We start from the raw sequence: 22,889 nt of genomic DNA, 5'->3' as shown, positions 1-22,889 counted from the left end.
ATGCTGTGGCTCAGGAGGGCGGGGTTAAAACTGAAGGGATGCTTCATAATAGTAAGCTTAAATTCATAACCAGTCCATCAGGTCACATAGCGCTGGCATCAGAAGGAGATACAGAACATTTTTACCCAGTTTTGGCTTTTTGCCTCATCAAGAAGCCTGAAGAAGTCTGTGAACTTTCTTATTAGTCCATGCAGTGGGACTGGAGACTTGTCAGATGCATTATTCAGTAAGCGAGGACACAGTTGCCTTGTGGGTTTGCAGGATAGAAAATGACCCATGGCTGAGCTTGACTTACCCTCGTGCCATCAACCTTTGAACCTGCTCAGACACGCCCAGGAAAAAGGTTGTTGGGCTGATATCTGCTGAGGACCTGGGCTCCTCTCGCAACCCCACCGGCCCGCACTTGTTGCCATGATCAAACAAAACAAGAATAAAAATGTCTCATGGGTAAGTGGTGAATCTTTGTATAATTTTACCCTTTTGATTTTAATTTGAGTGATTTCTTTTTTTTTCTCCAGAGCAGCTGAAATCACAATATGTAGCATTGTATATTGAAACTGATGAGCTGTATTGTATTTCTGGTGTGCATTATCCTTGATTTCTAATGCTTTGGAACCTTTTGGCTGTTCCAAAGAGGGGCTTAGAGATTTAGTTATTATATAACTACAAGTTACTACATGTCCACTTTATGAAATCTAGTCATTGAGGCTGCTAAAACTGCCTATTTTACAAAAAAACAAGTCACATTGTCAAGATAATTTAGAAAACGAGCTCTAGCTTCTGAGAAAAGGTTTACACTTTTGGTGAAAACATGAATAATTACAACAGATACATCAGTGTCTTTTTTTCATAAGTCAGGTTTTTTTTTAACATGTGCGTGTTTGATATTTGATTCCCTGCCAGTGCAGATGGATCAGGGGAGATTATAATGAGAGTGGCTTTGCTGGGGATGAAATCGACTACTTGGAAGTGGGGGAGAAGTGGCAGGAAATATAGGATGGAGTTAGGGCGTACGATTGGATGCACTTCCTGTATGATTTTCTTGACACATTTACTGATTATTTATAAAAAGATGTGCTACCTGTAGCTTTTTATTTAATGTAATTAACAAAGAGTCAACAGATTTACCCACACTGGTGTAGCGTAAATACAAACCAAATCAAATTGCATAACAAAGTGAAGTCAGCAGACTTGGTGATAACATAGAAATATACCAAGATTGTATTCATACGGGGCGTCTAAAGCCTAATTTAACTTCATCTTATGCACTTTCCATTAATTAGCAGTTTGAATTGTCATTTTTGTGCAGCACAGTGTACACATGGACATGTGCATAGAGATGTACTTATGTGTTTTCCTCCGGAGGGAAACACTGCTCCACTTTCCCTCAACCTATCCATATGGCACATATGTCATGCTGCTGCTTTTTGTGTCCTCACCCTGAACCTAAATACTCCTGCACAGACAGAGCTGGAAAGTTGAGGTTGTTAACCTAATAAAATATATTCTTGGGGTGGGAGAGCTACCCTCTCCTTCACACCCTGCCTCACCCACAGTCTGTGGGAGGAAATCGGAGTACCCGGAGAGAACCCACAGATACACTGGGAAAACATACAAATTTTGTGCAGAAAGACCTCATTTCAGGATTCAAACTTTGAACCTGATGCAAGGCAATAGTACCAACTATTTTTTTATACATATTTCTACAATTGTTATGAATAAAGACCAAAAAATGTTGCTTACCAAGAGAAAAAATTGAAATAAATGAACTTTTCATTGATTTTTTTAATATTATTATTTCAATAATGCAATTCAAAAGAGGGAAACCCATGTAGATTTAATGCACAAAGTGTTATATTTTACATCAGACACTGATGTTGGAAGAGAAGACTGTTCACATAAAGTTGGGAGCATGAAACTGTCCCATGGTGCCATTCTTCACAACTGTTTATCTGGCAGTTTGGTTTGCACTTGGTGTAAGATTTGGATGCAGCTGCTTGGTCATGAAAGCATGTTTAATGAAGTTCTGTACACCCTATTTTTTCAGGCTGCTCTGAACACACAAAGAGCTTGTTGTCTGCTGACCTCTGCACCACATGTACCACCTAGTTCCTGAGTTGCTTTCATTTCCAGTCACATCCATGTTGTCATAAAATAAACAGATGACTAATATGCAGTTGGGGGAAAACTCATGACTGTACACACGTGGCATCTTAACCCAGTACCATGATTAATTTCACTGAGCTCCTGCAAACAACCACTTCTTTGACAAATATTTGTCGATTCAGCCTGCAGGCCTATGTGCAGCATTTTCTCTACATTTGGTCTTGGAAGTGATTGGAACTCCTGAATTCAATGATTTGGACCAGTAACCAGTACTTTGGGGAATGTGGTGAATGCTTTACTAGCTGATCAATAAAGTGATGAGGCTCCCTTGCCCTCACAGATTGAAAAATGTCTTGGAAAAGGCGTCCCACATAAGGACAAAAGCACACACCTCCAAATTGTGCACAATAGGCTGGCTTCTGAGAGACCGAGCAAATTTGTTTTTTTTTTAGACAGTCTTTTACATAAAAAATGTATTTGTTGGACTATCGAGCATGATACTGATTTATAGTTGGTAGTTCTAGCAGGGTAAGTTGAGATGTTTCACACATTTAGTGATATTTTTTTTTGCCCATGCTTACTTGCAAAATAACTCAACCTCTGTCTGACTGCATTAGGCATATGTTAGAGCAACAATTTTCAAGTCTTTCCACAGATTATGAAATGGTTTTAGGTTTGGACTTTGAATAGGACATTATCATACATTTATCTGATCTAAACCATAGCATTATAACTCTAACTGTATGTCTAGTGTTGCTCTTTTATAGGGTGAACCTCTGCACCAGTCTAAAGGCTCTAACATTTTATTGCAAGACAAAATCATTTAAAGGCCTGTTCTTCAAGAAATCATAAGTCCCACATTATAAAAGAGTTGTGAAAAGTTACATTAAGTTAAAAAAAAATAAAGCTCTCTTTCTGGTCTTTCCAATCCTTCTCTGTTCAACTGTTGTTCATCTAGATGAAAGTAACTGCATGCACTGAGTTATCAAACTTTTGCAACCAGTGGAAAAAATTTATTGCCACATTTAAGTAATTGTGCTTCATCAGTCTTACCTAAAATACAAATTCATTTTTAAGTAAGCAAAACTTTTTTTTTCCTCACATGTCAACTTGCATTACCTTTTTTTTTTTTTCTCGGTTAAAACTTTTTGGGTTCAGCGTCTACCCTTCTGCGACCCTCCCATCCAGTGCGTCCACTTGTCTGTCCAATAAGCCTAATGACTCTGAGGACCATGTTTATAATCACCGGGGTGAGCCGTGCCAGGCGGATTAGAACTCCAGATGGTGCTGTTACTGCCTGCCTGCCTGTCTGTCTGACCACGGATGCACAGCTGCAGGAGGTCACATGTTTTACAGCAGAAGTCCAGGCCGCTCAGCATTATGGTGACACTGTGACTGAACGTTGCTGCTAACTGCTGAGTGCTGTTGGGAGTTTTAAGGTGTTTGCAGGGTGCGTGCATGTGGTTTTTTTTTTGTTTGTTTTTTTCATGCTGATTTAGATTGTCTCTGAAGGTTGAGTGGCCCATGTACCAGATGTCACGCTATCAAATTAAAGCTTAATGCCAAGCCAGATAAAAAAAAAAAAAAAAACACTGCAGGGCTAACCATGACACCACAGAGCTTAAACACTTGGTTGTGTGTCAACTTGAGTCCATGTCAGTGTGTGATCTGCCTCTGTTGAGACTCTTCAGTCGACTTCACTCTACACTGAGGTCTTCAATATGCTGACAGCTTACCTCCTCTGCAGTAGGTTTCATCTACAGCTGGAAAACCAAATGTATTTATTTAAGAGCAACTTGGCAGGCAGAGGAGTAGTCACCGTTGTCTGTTCTGACTGAGAACGACAGTTTTTTTGTTTTAATAATGCCAGGCGTCAGATGTTTGCATCCCTGGGTCCTGGTACTGCGAACAGGGAAAAAAAAAACTTATGCAGGGTTTGCATAATTCATGACAGTCGCTGCAGAGCGGAAAGACGGCACAGGTGTTCTGCTCGTTGTGGGAGAGCAAGCATGTCAAAGAAGAAAAAGGTAAAAACAAAAGTCATTTCTATGTAAATCTACTGCTTGCTTCTCTATCCAGGGTTTATCCCTTGATTATTCACTGCACCTTCTGTCTCAGTGATAGTTCCCATTCTTTTATTGTGGCATCTGTGCTGATGTTTGTGCATCACGATTAAGATAGTTAATGGATAAGGTCTGTTCCACAGAATCTACTCTTAATGGACTTTTTGCCTGGTTCGTTGCTGCCTTTTTTCTGCAGATTGCTGTTGGTGAAAGACAATCTGCAGGATCGTCTTTCTGTTTTGGAGATGAGGAACTCGGGTCCAGCAGAAAAACAGGCTCATGCACGCCAAACCCTCTGTTGAATCATTCAGAGAATGTTTCAGCTTTTTCCCCTCTGTTCTAGAAAACTGATGCATACTTTGGAAGGCCTAGTCATATAAAGTCCTCTGCACATTTTTAAGTTTTAAAATCTACTTTCCTAAAAGGATTTACTCTATAAAGACAATGTTGTAGACCCTGAAAGACATCAGAAATCATTTTATCCCCTGTAAACTTAAGGGAAATAAATTTCCAACTAAATCCCACTGCCAAAGTAAACCTTTTACCTCAGAAATGTGTTTTAAACACACCCTCAATGTACAAAAGTATTTTTGTATGTTGAGTTCAGGCTTCCTTTTTTAACCCTTGATATGCTGAAAGACTGATGAGGATTTAAATCTCCTTAAAGAAGCGATCGTTACAAGAGTTGGGGGATCAACTGGATGCAAACAGTCACCTCTTCTGGTGTTCTTTGAATTTTGAATTCTTTGAGCAATTTGAATTTTGTCCTCCTGATTGTAAAGTTGCACAATATATGGAGAAGAATGGATGTTACTAAGCACCTCAGACAGTAGGACTGTGGTGTTGCTTTTGTTGCGTCCAAAGGAAACAGAAACGGACACAAATGGACAGTGATAGGCATGACTGTTCAAACTTGGCTGCAAAATAACCGGCTTTGTAATCATTTCAAGTTTTTGTGAGTTAGAAATTGAGATTATTGTTGACTTTTAATGCGACATGAATCCTATACAAGAGAAAAATAAAAAAAGCTGCAGTAACCTGGTCGGATAAGTATCTAGACTCTGAAAACTAATACTTGATTGAAGAACCCTCTGATTAAGTTTCAGCAGTCACTTTTTTGAGTTCACATCTGCCATTAGTTCTTGTGAATCTGATTAACCGTAATAAAGTTCAGCCGTCCCAGAGGATTTTTCTGACATTTTCATTCTTTAACTAAAGCCACGTTCAGAAAGCTGATGAAAAGACTGAAGTGACTGTCAGGAAATTGAATTAGGGCAACACAATTTCTCCTTTAAGTTCATTGCATTAATTCACGCTCTATCAGTCTGTATATTTTATTAAGTTATCTCCGTTCTGTTTACTGAGTTACTCTGTTTTTGTTTTATGAAAGCGTTGTAGACCCGCAGCCCACTCCACCCTCTGCCTCCGTTTGTCCTGATCCCATGCGTGACTGCATTTTTCGCAGCAATTCTAGCTTGCCTGTTGGAGTGATTTTTCCAATGACTCCATGTGGAACAGCCGATGCGTTGATGTGCTCAGCGAGCGTGAAGTGACTCAGTTAGCACCATAAGCAGCGCTAGACGTCGCACACCGTTTTACATGTCAGCACTTCATAAGTCATCAAGTGCTCCTACCTCTGAGCTCATGATTTTCATTCCCGTTGACCTGCTTGACTTGCTTCCTTTGTCTCCGCGGACAAAACACTTTTTGGAAAGGGTAAGTTTGTGCCAAGTTTTCAGTTTTGTTTTGAATTCTTTTGGAAATCTCTTGGTTTGTAATTCAGGGTGTAATATCTGAGTGGTAGCCTGATTTCTGTGAGGAGTGACCAGCTTTAGAGCTGCTTTTAGCTCTGTTTTATGCGGTAGTGGGATGCCCAGTGGTGGAGAGGAAGAAACAGCCGTCAAACTCTTTAATTGCTCGGGGTGATAACAGAAGATACAGCAGATGCGGCTTCCATCTCACGCTCTGCTTCTGTTTATTTTGCTTAGCGCAGTATTTTCCTTCTAATCTTTCTTTTACTGTTTTTACCTTCATTGCTTTCTTTCCTCATCTGTAATTAGAGATGGTCCCAGGGCTCAGACATCCTGGCATGTGCTGTAATGTCAGTCTGATGCTGGCTGCCGACTCTGGGGTTTTCAGTGGGCTACAATCACAGGCATATAAAGCCTGGCATGGTCCATGCAACTCTGATCTTAATGATGTTATAGATTTAGGTTATTTTTCTATAGAAACTAATCCCTGGAAGTTCGTAATATGTTAGATTTTTGTTAATCAAGCACATTAAGATCGAGGGTTTTTCTGTTCTCTCTCATATCGTCTATCCTGACAAATAATTGTAAATGTCTAAACAAAACGCAACAAATTTTCCGTCTCTAGTAGATATGGACTCATGTGAGGTCCTTATGACATGACAGTCACTGTCTGATCGACTGCAGAGCAGTTGTTAGGACCAGGGGTTTGGCCTGTGTTGTGTATGTTTGGGTTCTTTCTAGTTTCCCCGGCTTCCTCCCATAGTGAAAAAGCATGAATGTTTTTTTTAAGTTTGAAAGTGTTGATGGACCAGTGAGTACTCCGCCTCTAGCACAATGAAAACTGGAGATGGGAAGCAGCTCCTCTATCAGGTCATTAAGTGCTGCTCCGTACAGCATAGAATGGCAAAAAAGGCATATTATTTTGTGCAAGCAGCACATTTACGTAAAAAATATTACTGTAAGCTATTCTGTATCCATTATTATAACTCATCATCTGCATGTCTTGCTGCTTTTGCAGCAATATCAATAATTGATGCTTTTTGGTTTTAAAACAAAGGAATTGATGTACCCGTTAGGTTAAACTATATAAGAAAACCGACCAACTTCTGATCTTTATGTATGTCTGATTGCAGCACTCTAAAGAAAAGTAGGATAAGATAATAACCTTTTTGTCAAATGATAACCAGTTGTGAGATTATTTTTTGAGACTGAAAAAAAAAAGATCCAGCAGCACTTGAAGGCTTCTTGGAGAGTTTCATCTGTGTAATGGCATTCTTGGCAAAGCATGACCCCTTTGGAGAGGCCTTTCTTGATATTTTCTCAGTCATATATTTATAGTGCTCTTAAGCCTTTCGGGGATCTATTTCAGTTTACTACGCATTGAATCCATGTTACCATAGCACCTTTGACAGAGAGCAAAACCCTGTTTATAGTACTGGACATAGTCTCTGTCACTGGCAATAAGTCGTGTAAAAATCTGTAAGCTTGATTTATAATTTTAGTTGTAGATTAATGAATTATCTTGTATGTTTTATCACATGTGTTGTTTATTTTAAAAGCAAGTGGTGGCTGTAATCTCTGTTAATCAGGCTTAAGCTGGGCAATATAAAAATACATTCTTAGTGTAGAATTATCTTTTTTTTTATTTTCCACTTTCCGTCTTAGAGAACGTGCCTCTGAGTGGTGACTACTGAATTGAATCTGTAGAGGAAGGACTTATTTAAATACAATCTGCACTTATTCACATCTTAGTGCTTATTCACTGATTTTATTTTTTATTTTTTTAATTCCTGTGGAACTTGACTACAAATTATTTGTAGAAAATTTGCCTATTTGCATTCTATTAAATATATTAAAACATGTATCTTGGAAAACTGAGATACCTTCATTATATTGTAGGAGCAACGAGACACAATCTGAAGTAAAAGTGTACAAAAAGACCGTTTGTGGCTTGATAATAAATAATTTAGAAATGGACCTTTAGTTTAAACTTTATATAACACTGGACTTCAGTTTATTTTGAATTAACAGAGTACAAGAAGATTGTTTTTTGTATTACACTCTTTACATTTTCAGGTATTCAAAAACTGAAAAGATTAAACATCTGTAATCTGGTTAACAAAACAAAATGATAAACCATAAATCTTTTTCAATAGGATTTTATATTTTATAATACAATAACCTGGATGATATTTGCATGTTTACTTACAGTGAGATGTTCTGTAATCTAATTTTGGAGAGCTTTGTTATTATAAACATTGCTGTCAAAGAAGTGTTCACCACCTTGCAGATTTCTTTTTTTTTTTTATTTTGTTTTTGGTGACACTGAAATGTTCCAGATCAAATAAATGTTTACATTTGTGTTTGTTTAACCCTTTTCATTAACATCTACCATCAGCTTTTAAGTGTTGGTGGATGGTGATAATGAATCTTTTACATTGCTGTGCAGGAACTTTGATTCAGTCTTCTTTCAGAATTAATTTAACGTAATCATCTGTATTTTATTGGGTTTTCAAGCATGAACAGCCTGGTTAAGGTGGATTTAAAAAGCCAGACTTTGAGTAAGCCAGTGAACACAGCATTTGAGCTTAAGGTCAAGAAACTGCCCCAGACCATTACACCACTCCTGGAGTTAATTACAGTTAATTGGTGACTGTGTGGTGTCTTATATGACTTTGCATTTTTATGTTTTTTATGATGTGGAGCACTTTGAACTGCCTTGTTGCTGAATTGAGCTTGGTTAATTCTCACTGTAACACAAAGGACAGTTTGAAATATATAATGAATTAGGTTTACATAGCTTTTTTCTGTTAAAGTAATTCTAAAATCAGTTTTGTATTTACTTAAGTTGTCTATATCTGATGTCTCGATGTGTTAGATGATCTGAAACATTTTAAAACAGAAGGAATCTGTATGGGACAAATACTTTACTGCACTGAATGTTCATCATGGACCAATATCAGATTTTAAATAAAAAAATAAGAGGAAACCAACTGGAATCAGCCTCAAAATGAAAAACCTTACAAACATGACTTCTGCTTTCTGCATATGATGCATATGATGCAGTGGCTGTCAGACCATCCACACAATAGTAAAATGTTGTCATGTAACCTCTAGATTTTAACAAAACATAGCTAAAAGTAGTATCTATTGTCTATTTTACCTGTTAAAGTCATTGCGGGGGTTCATTGCTTGCAAAATGTTTTACAAAAATATTGCCTGAATGTAAAGGCAGGCAATAAATAACTAATTTCTTTATAATGCAGTGATCACCAAGGTAGGGAACCATGTCATTTGCTTCATAGAGTACAAGGTGACTTTGTAATTACAGGAAACAACTGCTGGCAGTTTACTTCTCTATGGGATGTTATATTGATTCCCTCACATGGTCCAATTACTGTAAGCTGGTACCAATGTTTGTCTGCGTGTGTTTGTCAGTGTGAATGTCTGCTGACGTCACTGCGTGCATGGACACTGATCAATAGGCCAAAGGCAGAGCAATGCCTGCTTTCTGAGCTGTAGGACATTGATCTGCTCAAGCCTACTGAGATGGCTCATTCAAAGAGAGCCAATTGCAATAAAACGCTTTTATATTGTGTTTGATGTAACGTAATCTGGGCTGTTGGATCAAATAAACTCCTGGTTGTGTCAGTTGTAGCTGCAGAAGAGTGACAAACAAGCCATAATTTCCATCTATCGTCTAAGAGAGTAAATTTGTCTTTCATTTTTACAAAATGTATTGAAATGACTTGCGTTTTACGGAAACGTGACAGAGACATCAAACCAAGTAATGTAAATATCACAGTTACTTTTAGTCCTGTAGCTTTCATGGATATTTACTGAAAAAATGGGAAAGAGATGAACTTGAATAACTTGGAAGCAGGCATTTTTTTCTTTATAATGACATTAATGGTTTATGTTCTACTATGATACCCCTAAATCAAATCCAGCGGAACTATTAGCCGATGAGCTGTACTGTTGAGGCCTCAGAGGTTGTTAGATGACTTTAGAGAACAGAGTTATGTGGAGCATTATGAAGATGCATGAGGCAGGGTCAGGTTTTAATAAGAGGTCAAAACATGGCCGCTCAGCTAAACTGTCCTGCCAGGTAAAGAGAGCATTGTTTGGAGAAGCGATAACAGGACTCCGGATAATCTAGAGAGGACAACCAGTCTCGCACTTCACAGGAAGAGCGGCAAAGAGATATTTTTGTAAGAAAACCACAAAAAATCATGTTTAATGTAACACAAAGGATGCTGTAGCTATTTGTGAGTAACTGTTTATTTCCTTTCTGCGTATCTGATTTGCATTAAAACTGGAAAGAGTAGAAAAGTAAAATGTTTTCGACTTCTGCTGTGATCAAATACAGGACTTGAAACATTTGTTACGGTCAAATGGGGATAACAATTCATCAAATTGCACGTGCCATACACACAACCTGATGCTAATCCTCAGAGAGGGTCTAACCATGATCAAACACAATATAATCTAGGATTTATGTTGGGCTGCCCAGAAAACATTTTTCTACAAATCTGGGTTTAGCAGACAGTTGAATAAAGCTCAGCAGTTGGGCGATCCTACAGGTTGGAAGAACATAACGTGTAAATTAGTCTCCTCCAGAGACTTCACTGCTTTCTTCAGTTGTTGCTTCTGTTTTAAAACCGGAACACTTGGATTAGTTAGGGTTACATTTTTGGAAACTCATGACCAAAAGAGTTTAGCTCGTGTTTTATTGCGTCTGTAATATTTAGTGTTTCTCCCTGCATCTTCTGAGCAGCTTTGATTTCAAAGCACAACACGGTGTCTGATCCCAGATCACAAAGATAGATCTAATCTTTCAAGTAACCGCTACATTTGTTAGATGCAAGCCAGCTGCTCTGTCTCTTGATTACTTACCCGTTCTTTTTATATGCCTGTAATGTTAATAGAGGAGCTTGCATTATGTAAATGTACTTTAGCTCTTCCTGAGAAACGCACTTTTAAATTCGAGTCAAACACAAGCAGGCTAATGTGCCATCAAATGTTCACACAGAGGGGGTTTGCTGGTTTTCATCCCAATGATGATGAAAGCAAATATGGCATTTTTTCGATCTTGTGGAGATAATTACTTCCTGACATTTCGGTCTCTGCAGCCATGTGTTGTGTCGACACAGTCAGCTCAGATCTTTCAGGAGCCTCTTGAAAGCAAAGGAGAACACATATAAACTTTGCAGATCACACGCTCAGACATAAAAAGCCACTGCAGCTGCTTTTGGTGTTTTCTGGAATTTTCAGGCTGGCCCCATTGGTCGGAGATCTTACTTCCTAACTAGCAGAGTGTGTGTGTGTGTGACAGGGAGAGCGTGTGGGTATGTGGGAGGAGAGAGGGGCAGAGGGGGCTTGTTTTTTGGGACTGGAGGACGGTCGCAGTGCTCTGAAGGAGTTCAGCGTGGGAAAGACGGTTGACTTTGCCTCTGCCTCTCAGGGACTAAAGTAGGCCAAACAAGGACTGAGGGGAGCAAACTTTCCTTCTCCGGCTAAAACTTTCTATGCTCGGGTTGCTCGGGAAGAGCTGTTCCCCGCTGGAGCTGGGGTAGGAGGGTTTGTAGGTGCGAAGTATTCCGGCTGGCTGGAAGTTCTTGCATTCGGACAGAAGATGAGCAGTAGCTGAGGAGCTTTCTCCCTGCCCAGCTCATTTGGCTAGAAATGTTTTACTCTACGAGTGAGGAGTCAGATCTGGTGAGTTTGTTTAAACATATGCTAAACTTTTCGGAGCCCCATTCCTGTATCGTTTAAACAAAGAGGGAGGGCTGGGAGTGCTGGAGAACGGAGGGGATAAATGCAGGATTTAAAGAGGCAAACAGTACAAAGACAATCTTATTTTCTGGAAAGATAGCAAACGCTCATGAAGATGCATTTTGTGAATCTCCCATCGAATTATGTTTTAAGACAAAGGCATCCACTAGGAATCTGTATGAGCTTGGATTGGAGGAAGGAGCTTCAAATGCTGAAGGGAGAAAAAGAAAACACCCAGGATAAGTTTGACTAGACCGGCAGAGAGCACAAAACCTGGTTTAGCCTTAAGACTTTACGTTTGGAGCTAAAAGGCACAAAAATCCAAGTTTCTAAGCTCTGTTGGCGTAAATGAGCTGACATGATGTCTTCACTGATTCAAGTTATTCATATCCTGTTTGAAAAATTGCATTCTGTGGTTATCATGAGCACTTCTATAGGTAAATAACCCATGAAATAAACATAAAACTATGATAAAAACCCATAAAAGCTCACAGAAAATGCTTGCATTTATGATCAGGCTTACATTTCATTTGAGGACTCCTAAAATAATATGGATTTTCTCTGTTTTTATAGTGATTTTCACATAAACATTACACAATTATGTTTTGGAGCAAGACGGTATATTACAAGATATCATAAATGACAAATTGTTTTTGCAAATGTGGAAACTGTGGTATGCATCTGTATTTAGCTCCCCTTGAGTCAATATTTTGTAGAACCACCTTTCACTATAATTACAGCTGTAAGTCTTTTGGAGTGTGTCTCTAACAGCTTTGCACATCCAAACAGGAGATCTTTGCATGTTTTTTCCTCACAAAATAGCTATAGCTCAATCAGAACGCTTTCAGAGAGTCTGTGAGCATCTTCAAGTCATGCAACTGTTTAAATTGGATTTAGGTTTGGACTTTGACTGGGCCATTCCAGCCATCCAATTTGTCAGAAGGTTTGCTCAGTGGTTGTTTTCCTCCACATATAGCACATAGTGTGTAGACACAAAAGCTTAACTTTGGTTCTGTTGGACCAGATCATCGTCTTCTGTATGACTTTTCATGGCTCTCATTTTGTCACTCTAAGATCTGATTTGGGTAATGCACAACTAAAAATTTGTCATGAAGTGCGGGTGGTGAGAGTGGTGAGGCAGGCGCAGCGGACCCAGGTATGATGAAAAATGATGGATTTAATGGATAAACTCAGTCCAACAACGAACAGCAGGCACAAGGAAACACTGACGACAAAGAAGCTAACATTGACGAGGACCCGACGAGGAACAAGGAACACAGGAGGAGTTAAATACATGGGAGGGTAATGACAGAACGAGACACACCTGGGAACAATCAAGGGGAGGACAGGACAACGAAGAGACGCAAGGACACAAAAAACTCTAAATGAACACAGAAAACACAGATCCTGACAGTACCCCCCCCTCAAGGGCGGCTACCAGACGCCCACAAAACAAAAACACAACAAGGGTGGGCGGAGGGGCGCTGGACGGGGGGCCAGAGTCCAGAAAAAACAAAAAACAACCCACCATTGTGGGCGGAAACACAGGAAGGGCCAAGAGTCCAAAAACAACAAAAAACTACCCACAAGGTGGGCGGAGGCAAAGGAGGCGGGAACCACGGAGGTGGTCTGGCGGTCGTCCGCGGCGGCGGGAACCATGGAGGTGGTCCGGCGGTCGACCGCGGCGCTGGAGGCGGGAACCACAGAGGCTGTCCGGCGGCAGTCCGCGGCGCTGGAGGCGGGAACCACAGAGGCGGTCCGGCGGCAGTCCGCGGCGCTGGAGGCGGGAACCACAGAGGCGGTCCGGCGGCCGTCCGCGGCGCTGGAGGCGGGAACCACAGAGGCGGTCCGGCGGCCGTCCGCGGCGCTGGAGGCGGGAACCACGGAGGCGGTCCGGCGGCCGTCCGCGGCGCTGGAGGCGGGAACCCCGGAGGCGGGACCCCAGGAGGCGGTCCAGCGGCCGTCCGCGGCACTGGAGGTGGTGATGATGAGCCCCGGGGGCCGCCCACAGACGGCGACGACGAGCCCCCCGAGGCAGGGTCTCTGGTGGAGAACATGGGGTCTCGGTCGGAGCACAGGGGGTCTCGGTCGGAGCACAGGGGGTCTCGGTCGGAGCACAGGGGGTCTCGGTCGGAGCACAGGGGGTCTCGGTCTCGGACGGAACTCTGGGGGTCTCGGTCTCGGACGGAACACTGGGGGTCTCGGTCTCAGACGGAACACTGGGGGTCTGGGTCTCGGGTGGAACACTGGGAGTCTCGGAAGGAACACTGGGAGTCTCGGAAGGAACACTGGGAGTCTCGGAAGGTGCGCCGGCTGGAACGCCGGCGGATTCGGCCTCGGGTGCGCCGGCTGGAACGCCGGCTGATTCGGCCTCGGGTGCGCCGGCTGGAGGTGAGCCGGAGCGGAGCCTCGGGGCCGGCTGCGGGGGCGAGCCGGAGCGGAGCCTGGGAACCGGCTGCGGGGGCGAGCCGCAGCGAAGCCTTGGAACCGGCTGCGGGGGCGAGCCGCAGCGAAGCCTTGGAAACGGCTGCGGGGGCGAGCCGCAGCGAAGCCTTGGAAACGGCTGCGGGGGCGAGCCGCAGCGGAGCCTGGGAAACGGCTGCGGGGGCGAGCTGCAGCGGAGCCTGGGAAACGGCTGCGGGGGCGAGCCGGAGCGGAGCCTGGGAACCGGCAGCGGAGGTGACAGCTCCGGAAGGCGACGAGGTGCCGGGTCCACCGGCGGCTCACGTCGCTGTCTCCGGGCTGACAGCGGAGGTGACGGATCCGGAAGGCGACGAGGGGCCGGGTCTGCCGGCGGCTCACGTCGCCGTCTCCGGGCTGACAGCGGAGGTGACGGATCCGGAAGGCGACGAGAGGCCGGGTCCACCGGCGGCTCACGTCGCTGTCTCCGGGCTGACCGTGGAGGTGGCGGCTCCGGAAAGCGACGAGGGGCCGGGTCTGCCGGCGGCTCACGTCGCTGTCTCCGGGCAGACAGCGGAGGTGGCGGCTCCGGAAAACGACGAGGGGCCGGCTCCACCGGCGGCTCAGGTCGCTGGCTTCCCGGACGGAGGTATCGACGGGGGCCGTATCCGGGGGGTGCCAACACCAGTCTTGTCCCCCGGAAAAGCTCCCGCTGCAGGTCGGCGAGGGCTTCCGCTAGCTCCCTCTCCTCCCTGCCGGATCTCCGCCTCCTTCCGCTCTGCTCTTTTGGGGGGAACCTCCTGAATGCAGCTGGGTCCATCATGAGCAGCCTCACCGTTCGGTCTGGTCGGGTCCTACTGTCATGAAGTGCGGGTGGTGAGAGTGGTGAGGCAGGCGCAGCGGACCCAGGTATGATGAAAAATGATGGATTTAATGGATAAACTCAGTCCAACAACGAACAGCAGGCACAAGGAAACACTGACGACAAAGAAGCTAACATTGACGAGGACCCGACGAGGAACAAGGAACACAGGTGGAGTTAAATACATGGGAGGGTAATGACAGAACGAGACACACCTGGGAACAATCAAGGGGAGGACAGGACAACGAAGAGACGCAAGGACACAAAAAACTCTAAATGAACACAGAAAACACAGATCCTGACAAAATTGACTTGTTAACACATTATGTTTGCTTAAATTGTTGATCTGTGTAGCTTTCAAAGACAATTGGGTGCACTACTGTCTAAGTTACCACAGTGGACTCCTCCCTCTGATTTTGGATATTGCACAGTTGGAATGATTTTTGTTCTTATGTTTTTTTTCTTTTGGACAGTTGTCATGATGCATAATCAACAAGCAACAAGGTATTGTTTTAACTCACTCTCTCTGCTCGACTTTCTAACCGTACAGCCAGACAGATTTAAAGAGCGGCAAAAGCAGATGAGGTTGAGTAGTAGTGCTTGCCAAGAACTGATGATGTCATCCAGCACGTGTTGTAGTGGAATATTGTCTCTGCTACCTGATATGGAGCTTTTGAAAGTCATGAGATTGTCGTACAGAAACCGTCTTCACTCTTCAGGTATGTTGCAAGTCTGACTGCAACTGGAGATTCTTCCTGCCCACAGAATAACCCTCCACAACGATTCTTTGAAGATACTTGTATGATAAGAGTAATGACACAATTTAATTTCCCCTTTGGGGTAAAGAAAGTACTTTTGAATTGAATAGAATTTTCTTTCAAATATGTCAGACAGAAAATTGAGTGGATAGACGAATTTTCATCAATCAATTTGGACTCACATTCCACAGGAAAATCCATGAATAGGTGAATCTGCGAATACTGAGCCACAATTTTTATTACATAAAATATGAAACGATGCACTGAAGTTAGTACCGTAGTTGTGACTTGCCACAATGTAAAAATGTTGAAGAGGAATTAAACATTTTGCAAACTGTTGTAGTTGATTAAAATGGACTTTATAATGTTTCTATAAATGTTAAAGTTTTCCAGTGTTCACATCTCCTGCTAGTTGCATGCAAAGTTTCTGCAGCTGACTTGAAATTGGAGCTATATGAGACAAACCACTTAATCTATGGCTTGCTGCTCCTCATTAGTTCCTAAAGAATCAGTTTCACACAAAAGCTAGTTTGGTTATATATAGGTTGTCCTCATGGGTCGCTGTTCAAAGTGTCCACATATCTTCTTCTGTAAACTAAGGTGTAGCTTTGTCAGCCAGCTCTGTGAAAAGGTAACTTGATTTGATATTGCTAAATTTCAGGAGGTAAACTCCAGTTTGGGCCTTGGATTGGACGTGCTAAAATTAAGCATTCAACAAAAATCAGCTGTTCTCATAGTTGTTGGAAATAGGTGTTCACATCTCAATAAAAGTCTTAAAAATTTGTGTTTTTAATAAAAATAACACATCTAAACTATAAACTTTAACGTTTGAGATGTAACTGGAATCCAGTCAACCTTTGACTGGCGCGTTAAACCGTTAAAGCAATACTGCTTAATTTTCTGAGTCTCGATGCAAAGCCTCAACATTTTCTAAACTACAGCTCTGGTTTAAAGTTGTTGCTTAGTGTTGTTATCAGCGTGCAGAAAATGAAAGATGGAGAACAATTACAGACAGAACCAGTTAGTGGACTGTATATTTTTACAGTCATAAGAAGCTCGTTCTGCTCTCTGAGCCAGTTCTCATCAATCATTTGCTGCCTGCCTCACACAGGAAGCCTTGTTACTTACCTTGTTGTCTTGATTGGCTCTCATCCTATTATGGCTCTGTCTGTCTTTGCACTGAGAAACCTGAAAGAGAATGTACAGCTAGTTAACTTGATCTAATTGAGGCAGCGCTGCGCATTTCCATGTGAATTTCACTTCACTTGCACTCAAGCAGTTTGAACTTCACTAAACTTGTTTGTTTAGCATCTGATTGGTGCTTTGGAGAACTAGTAGGGTACCCTTTCAGATTCAGGGTTATTAGCCGCAAAGAATCGAAAATGCTAAAAATAAAATTTTTCATCTTCTCTAGGAGCATCCCAGCTCACCATTGTTGTTTAAATGTATATATTTGATTATACTTTGCTCTTAAGAAGCCAGATTTTCTTGCAATCATCCTCAATGTCTTCTTTTACTTTTGAACATATTGAAAACAGATTAATTTTTGCAGAGATTACAACTATTTAATTTTGTACAACACAAAATATTATATAATATAATGTTTTATTTCTGTAACACACATTTAGAATGATTAAAAGCTGTGACCTAATATTTTAGAGAGAAAAAAATGGTTTATTGGTAGAGCTGCATTAGATTGTGAATCTTTTATTGATTGTAAGAGTAAGGAGCGGTTGATTCTCTTTTTTGTTGCTTCCTTTCTTTCTTTTGTTTTTCTTTCTACCTTGCTTACTCTTTCTTTCTCTCATTCCTTATTTCTTTTTTTCTCACTTTCTTTGCCGATTTCCCATGTTGTCACTGGTCACTACAAATACAACATCAACTAAAAAACAAACCCTGTAAACTTAACTTTTTCAAAATTTATGTTTTTACATAAGACATGTCTATGAAGTTAGTTAATTTTGAAACTTCTTCTTTCAGTAGTAACTACCACACCAAAAAGTGATATTGCCTCTTCAATCTTGTAACACTTACCTATGGAGTATTCACTTATCAGAGAATTTTGTCTCTGGCCATCATTTGATTTCTTGGTGAATCTCCATTAGTATCGTTTTATATCAAAAGTTAATTCGGGCAGATATTTTTGAAAGATGATAAACTTGTTTGTTCTTCTCGGACCAAATAGGTTTAGTCTGGAAGCAAAATAGTCTGTTTAGTTTCCAGACTATTTCCAGTCTCCATGTTGGTTTATGGTCTTTCCCAACTTGCTTTTAACTACAGTAACAGTCAGTAATCCTGTCAGGTGACAGAGTACATTGGATGATTCTCTGATTTGATATACTGGTTCATGTAGTGCTGAGTAAACACTCCTGAAGGGACTGTCAGTCTCACCTTGACATCTGTAAAGCATTGTACAAAACGTCTTTTTTAATTTCTTTCTCCCATTCTTGGCATTTTCTTGCACAGATGCACCATCAATCTGTTTCTCTTCCCCGTTCTCGCTCTCCTGCTTTTTATTTCTTGCATTGTAAGAAGTTTAGTAACCAATTATTGTAGCAATAACACATCTCTCACACTTGGCTGTCATGTCTACTGCCATTGTCTCCTTCTTGACGAAGGAGACACTGTTTGTAATTTAATTGACTTTGCGCTGCATCAACCGAAGTGGCAGTGATGGACAGATGGCAGGAAAAAAAAGAAGCTTTAGTTCTAGCCAGCAATGAGTCACTCAACGTCTGAAGCTGCTTGCACACTCGCTCAGCCTATTGTCAACTTGCTTCCGTCAGCTACAGTGTATCACAATGATCTCTAGAGGCTTTGGCATCAGTAATAGCATGTTTTAGACAGCTATAATAAAAGATGGAAAGCAGAAAGTAGACTGACCAGTTTATATGGTGTCTTTGAGTAAAGACTGGGGCAATTTCTTGGTAAATTTGACAGATTGTACTCCAGTTATTGTGTAATACTCATATTATCCTTTTATGTACTGCATAATGCATTAAAGTACCCAGATACTCTTCTAATCTTTTCATATTGTCTTTATTAATGTTTCTTCAGGCTTTCTAAATATCTTTTTTGGTTCTCTTCACTCGCTTTCTAAACCTTATTCAACCTTTTACTGAGGAATGTTTTTGTTTCGTCTCTTAACTCTGATGTATGACTCAGCCACCCAGGAGTCCTGGTCATTTTGCTCTTTCGTCACATCATATTTTTGCAGTTTGATCTATTTGTTGACCAAAGACTGAGCTGTTTGTGCTTCTGACTAACAATTACTACCAACTAGAAGTTACTCATTGTTATTTTGGTTTGATAATGAGTCAAATGGTCTAAACCGGCATCTGGATCAAATCTTCAGAACGTAACATGCAATTAAATTAAGAGTGAGATTTGAGATAAAGACATAAAAAATAATATGGACTAAATACAGAAAAGTTGTCTTTTATTAAATATTTCATGTTTTGTATAACATCTTTAGTCATTAGGATTAATTGTTTTGATGCTTAAAATTGGTTTAATGAAGTCTTAGTTTCACAAATGTTGTAGAGAATATTAATACAGTCAAAAAGGTATAAAATATGAATTTTTTAATGTTATTTTTGAAATGATTGTACGTAGTTTCATTCATTTTTTCACATTTTATCTTGCATGGATAAAATAAAAATAACTACAGATATTACTGTATCCTACCCACTGACAATATAGAAAACTATTTACAGATGATATATAAATTAAGTACAGTATATACTGTATATAATTGATATATCTTCACGTCTTATGGTACTTATTGCTTTCAAGCACTTAATTCTTACTAGAGACAGGGTTTTATTTTCTAGTGGGAACTCTGTAAAAATACAGTTAAATTATGAATCTCTTTATATACAGTATATCACCGCTCACCTTTGCTGCTTCTATCATCATACGGATCAAATCTACGGCCCAGTGAGTGAATTTTGATAAATATTGTTGCAGAACTAAAGCAAACAGCTTTGACTGAGCTCATGGCAGTAAACAGAAAGCATCAAGTGGGATTTGAGGGAAATACGTCAGTGGCTAAATGCGTAACCATCTTCTCTGCTTGCGCAAAACCAGTGAGTCAAGAACGTCAAAGCTACTGGGAATACTGGGGTGGAAGTAGAGCAGAGAGAGAGAGAGAAGAAAATAGAGACAGGAATGGAATAAGGTGAAATGAAATAACAGGAAAAAGGAGGTAATGGAGGGATACTTAAATGACAAATGACATTATTGAGAGTGCAGCTTAGAGTCAAGTATGTAAGGTTGAATAATGGACCACACACGGAAACAACCGTAACTTTTCTGCGTGATAGCAATTTTTTTAGTGGACTTCTATAAAGCCATGATAAAAGTGACTTAATGTGAAAATGGGAGCTCTCAGGCAATGAAGAGGTGCGCTGCTTTAGCTGCTTCAGCCACAGTAAGTGATTCTGTCAGATAGAGGAGGCTGCACAAGCTGACTCAGGACCTTTTCTTCCACTCTCGCTATTACAACTGTGATTTGTATGTTCTAATGTAGTCATTACCATGCAATCGCTCCATGTAGGAGTCGCCGGTGGTCCTGGAGAGCGGACCTCTGCTTAATGAACCATGATTAACAGTGGAGACTCGAGGATCATTACCTTTTCAAAACCTCCTTGGGTGGATAGAACATTTTTAATAGTCTGGTACAAGCACCCACTCTGGATTCATTCAAGAAGAGAGTTCTTGCTCTAGTTCCTCACCACACGAGACATACTTTAGAGATATATATTTTGTTATTCAGTAACCATCAATTCCCTCACAAAATAAATTATTAAAAAACTGTTTGCTTATAGATAAGCTTAAAGATGGCTGAAGACAAATACAATTTAAATACAAATTTCCAAACTTGTGTTTTTGGAGTAAAATAAGCATTTGATAAATTTTATGTTTCATCTTCATAAGAGTTGTCTTTATGTTTCAAAAATAAAAATAAAGACAGTCAAAATCTTGCCAAATTGTATCCCCATTTTGCCCCAGTACATTGCAAGTTCATCATTGACTTCCTCTATTTCATACTTGTTAATAAAACATTCTGTTCCTATATACCTATCCACTGTAAATCTGTTCATTTCTAGAGCTGGGAAATATGCTGATGATTTATAAACATAAAATAGTCATACAAATGTTCCAATCTCACACAACAATGCAAAGTGTAGAGATATATCAAGTTTTAAATAAAACCCCCAAAAATCGTACTAATTTTAAAGCCCTCATGTCTAAATCAGGACTTCAAAACTGGATGTATTCTTCTATTTATGATTAATAATGCAGCATGTTTTAACAGCACTCTCTGAAATATCCCCTTTTGTAATCTCAGAATTGATTGTTTTGTTGGTGGAGTGAGCACTTCTACTACAATCATCCTCTTGATCAGAAACATGGATGAGCTTTCTGTGTAAATATGTAAAGTGAACAGATTTCTCCTCCTCCATATGTTGGACAGTTGAAACACTTTGTCTGCGAGTGTCATGAAATGGTTGCAACTTTGACTTTAAAGGAGATAGCAACTCAAAGTTGATTTGCCATAGTCAGTATGACTGTTGTTTTTTAACTTAAAGTTGAGTAGTTATTGTTAATCATTCTTGTCAGAGCCAAGTAAAATGTCTATATTAATGCTTCCATCATTTTAGTGTTTTGATTTAAAGTTTTTATAACAAGCCCTCATTCACCAGACTGGTCTAAAGACTGAGAGCTTCTAAATCTCAGGGTAAGGTGCTGGTTTGTTGGGTCTCCAATCTGCTGCTCTCTTGACTTCCTTGTCTTTATTTTATAAATTGCCATGTAGAGTTTGGGTTACACTGTTTCCACTGATTGTGGTTCAAATCTTCATTTTTACCAGGACAAGTTATGACTTGATGAAACCAAAACTGTCCTCTTGGAAAATAACTAAAACTGCAAAAGTATTAGATTATTGAAAGGACAAAATGATCACCATGTCAGAAAGAACAAGGATATTGCTGCTTTTTTGTCAAAGGCTGACATTTATGTAGTTTTCCAAGTTTCAATTAATAGAAAAATGTTTGCGCAGTGAAGCAAAGAAACAAGAAAGTCACTGGTTAGCATCTCTTTTTGGCCCCATATTTTTCTACCTAAACAAGCCAAAAATGTAACATTTTAGCAGACGATAAGATAATTAGTTTGGCTGTAAATTTCATGGTACATTATCTAAAAGCAGTCAGTTAAATTTTACCCAGAATAACAAATATCAACCTAATTATAGTGTTAGATGAATGTCATGAGATTCTGTAATATAACTTATTGGAAGGACAGATTTCTAAACCCATTTTAAATCATTTCAAGGAGATGTTTTCCCGAACGTAAAGACTGTGGAGATTTTTTCCTGGTTATGCAACGCTGAAGAAGTGGCAGCAAGAACCCTTCATTATTAGAATTAATTTGTGTCTTCCAAGAATCAGTTTTATGGATGTTTCTTGATACCAGCTGCTTCAAACAGAGCTCTCATTGTCTCTCAGCCTGAAGAAGATTTAAATGTCATCATACCACTGCCATATCATTATTAGCGGATTTTGTGGGAGTGACGCTGTGCCGTCGGGGTCAGCACAGCATCGGGTCGGGAGGCCTGTAGTGTCAGGTTGCCCCGGGTCCTTTCTGTCGCTGTGTGTTTTTGTCAGAGTTGCCAGCAGAGTGCAGCCTTCACAGACGGCGTCAACACCCTCCTCTCTGGTTCGGAGCATCTGCGTCCTGCCCTGAGAGCAGCGGTGGCAAGTGTCAACACGGCATATCAAAACATATGTGACATTCCGACAGAAGCATTGGTTTGTGGAGTTCTATAATGCTGATGTTGTTGCGTAGAGCTGATGCTACAAGATTTCTTGCAGATATGATTTACTCAGTAGTCGGTGTGACTATAATGTACTGTAACTTCTTTAAGACATTAGTCTGTGTCATAATTTTCCGTCCATACCAGCTCACCTTTAGAATAAAAACAACTTATTTAGTTTATGTAATTTCCTTCCTCATTGGCTTGTTTAGTCAAAAGAAGCTATAATCACACGAACAGCATTTATTGATATGAGGACAATATCTATACTAAAATGAAACCTCTTTACTGATTTTAATGAGCAGCAATGGTTAAGACAGAAGCACCAGGTTTCTTCTGAATATTTTGACCAATGTA

The 22,889-nt window shown here is 40.7% G+C and overlaps 1 protein-coding gene across 7 annotated transcripts in view; it reads left to right on the top strand.

Moving 5' to 3' along the window:
- Window positions 1-22,889, top strand: part of cacnb2a (calcium channel, voltage-dependent, beta 2a) — a 69,887-nt gene that overhangs the window by 18,733 nt on the left and 28,265 nt on the right. The window contains exon 1 of one of the 7 annotated variants that reach the window (XM_032551581.1): window positions 96-447. The exons of 5 other annotated variants lie outside the window; for them this stretch is intronic. In XM_032551581.1, coding sequence (XP_032407472.1) covers window positions 412-447 — 36 coding nt within the window. In that variant the 5' untranslated portion in view covers window positions 96-411. Of the gene's footprint in view, window positions 1-95; window positions 448-11,306; window positions 11,639-22,889 lie in introns of those variants that run through there. One more of the 7 variants, XM_032551582.1, reaches the window with a different exon arrangement.

The sequence above is a fragment of the Xiphophorus hellerii genome, chromosome 21, assembly GCF_003331165.1.
Source record: "Xiphophorus hellerii strain 12219 chromosome 21, Xiphophorus_hellerii-4.1, whole genome shotgun sequence".
In the NCBI taxonomy this organism is placed as follows: Eukaryota; Metazoa; Chordata; class Actinopteri; order Cyprinodontiformes; family Poeciliidae; genus Xiphophorus; species Xiphophorus hellerii.
This window is presented reverse-complemented; position numbering and strand designations above follow the sequence as displayed.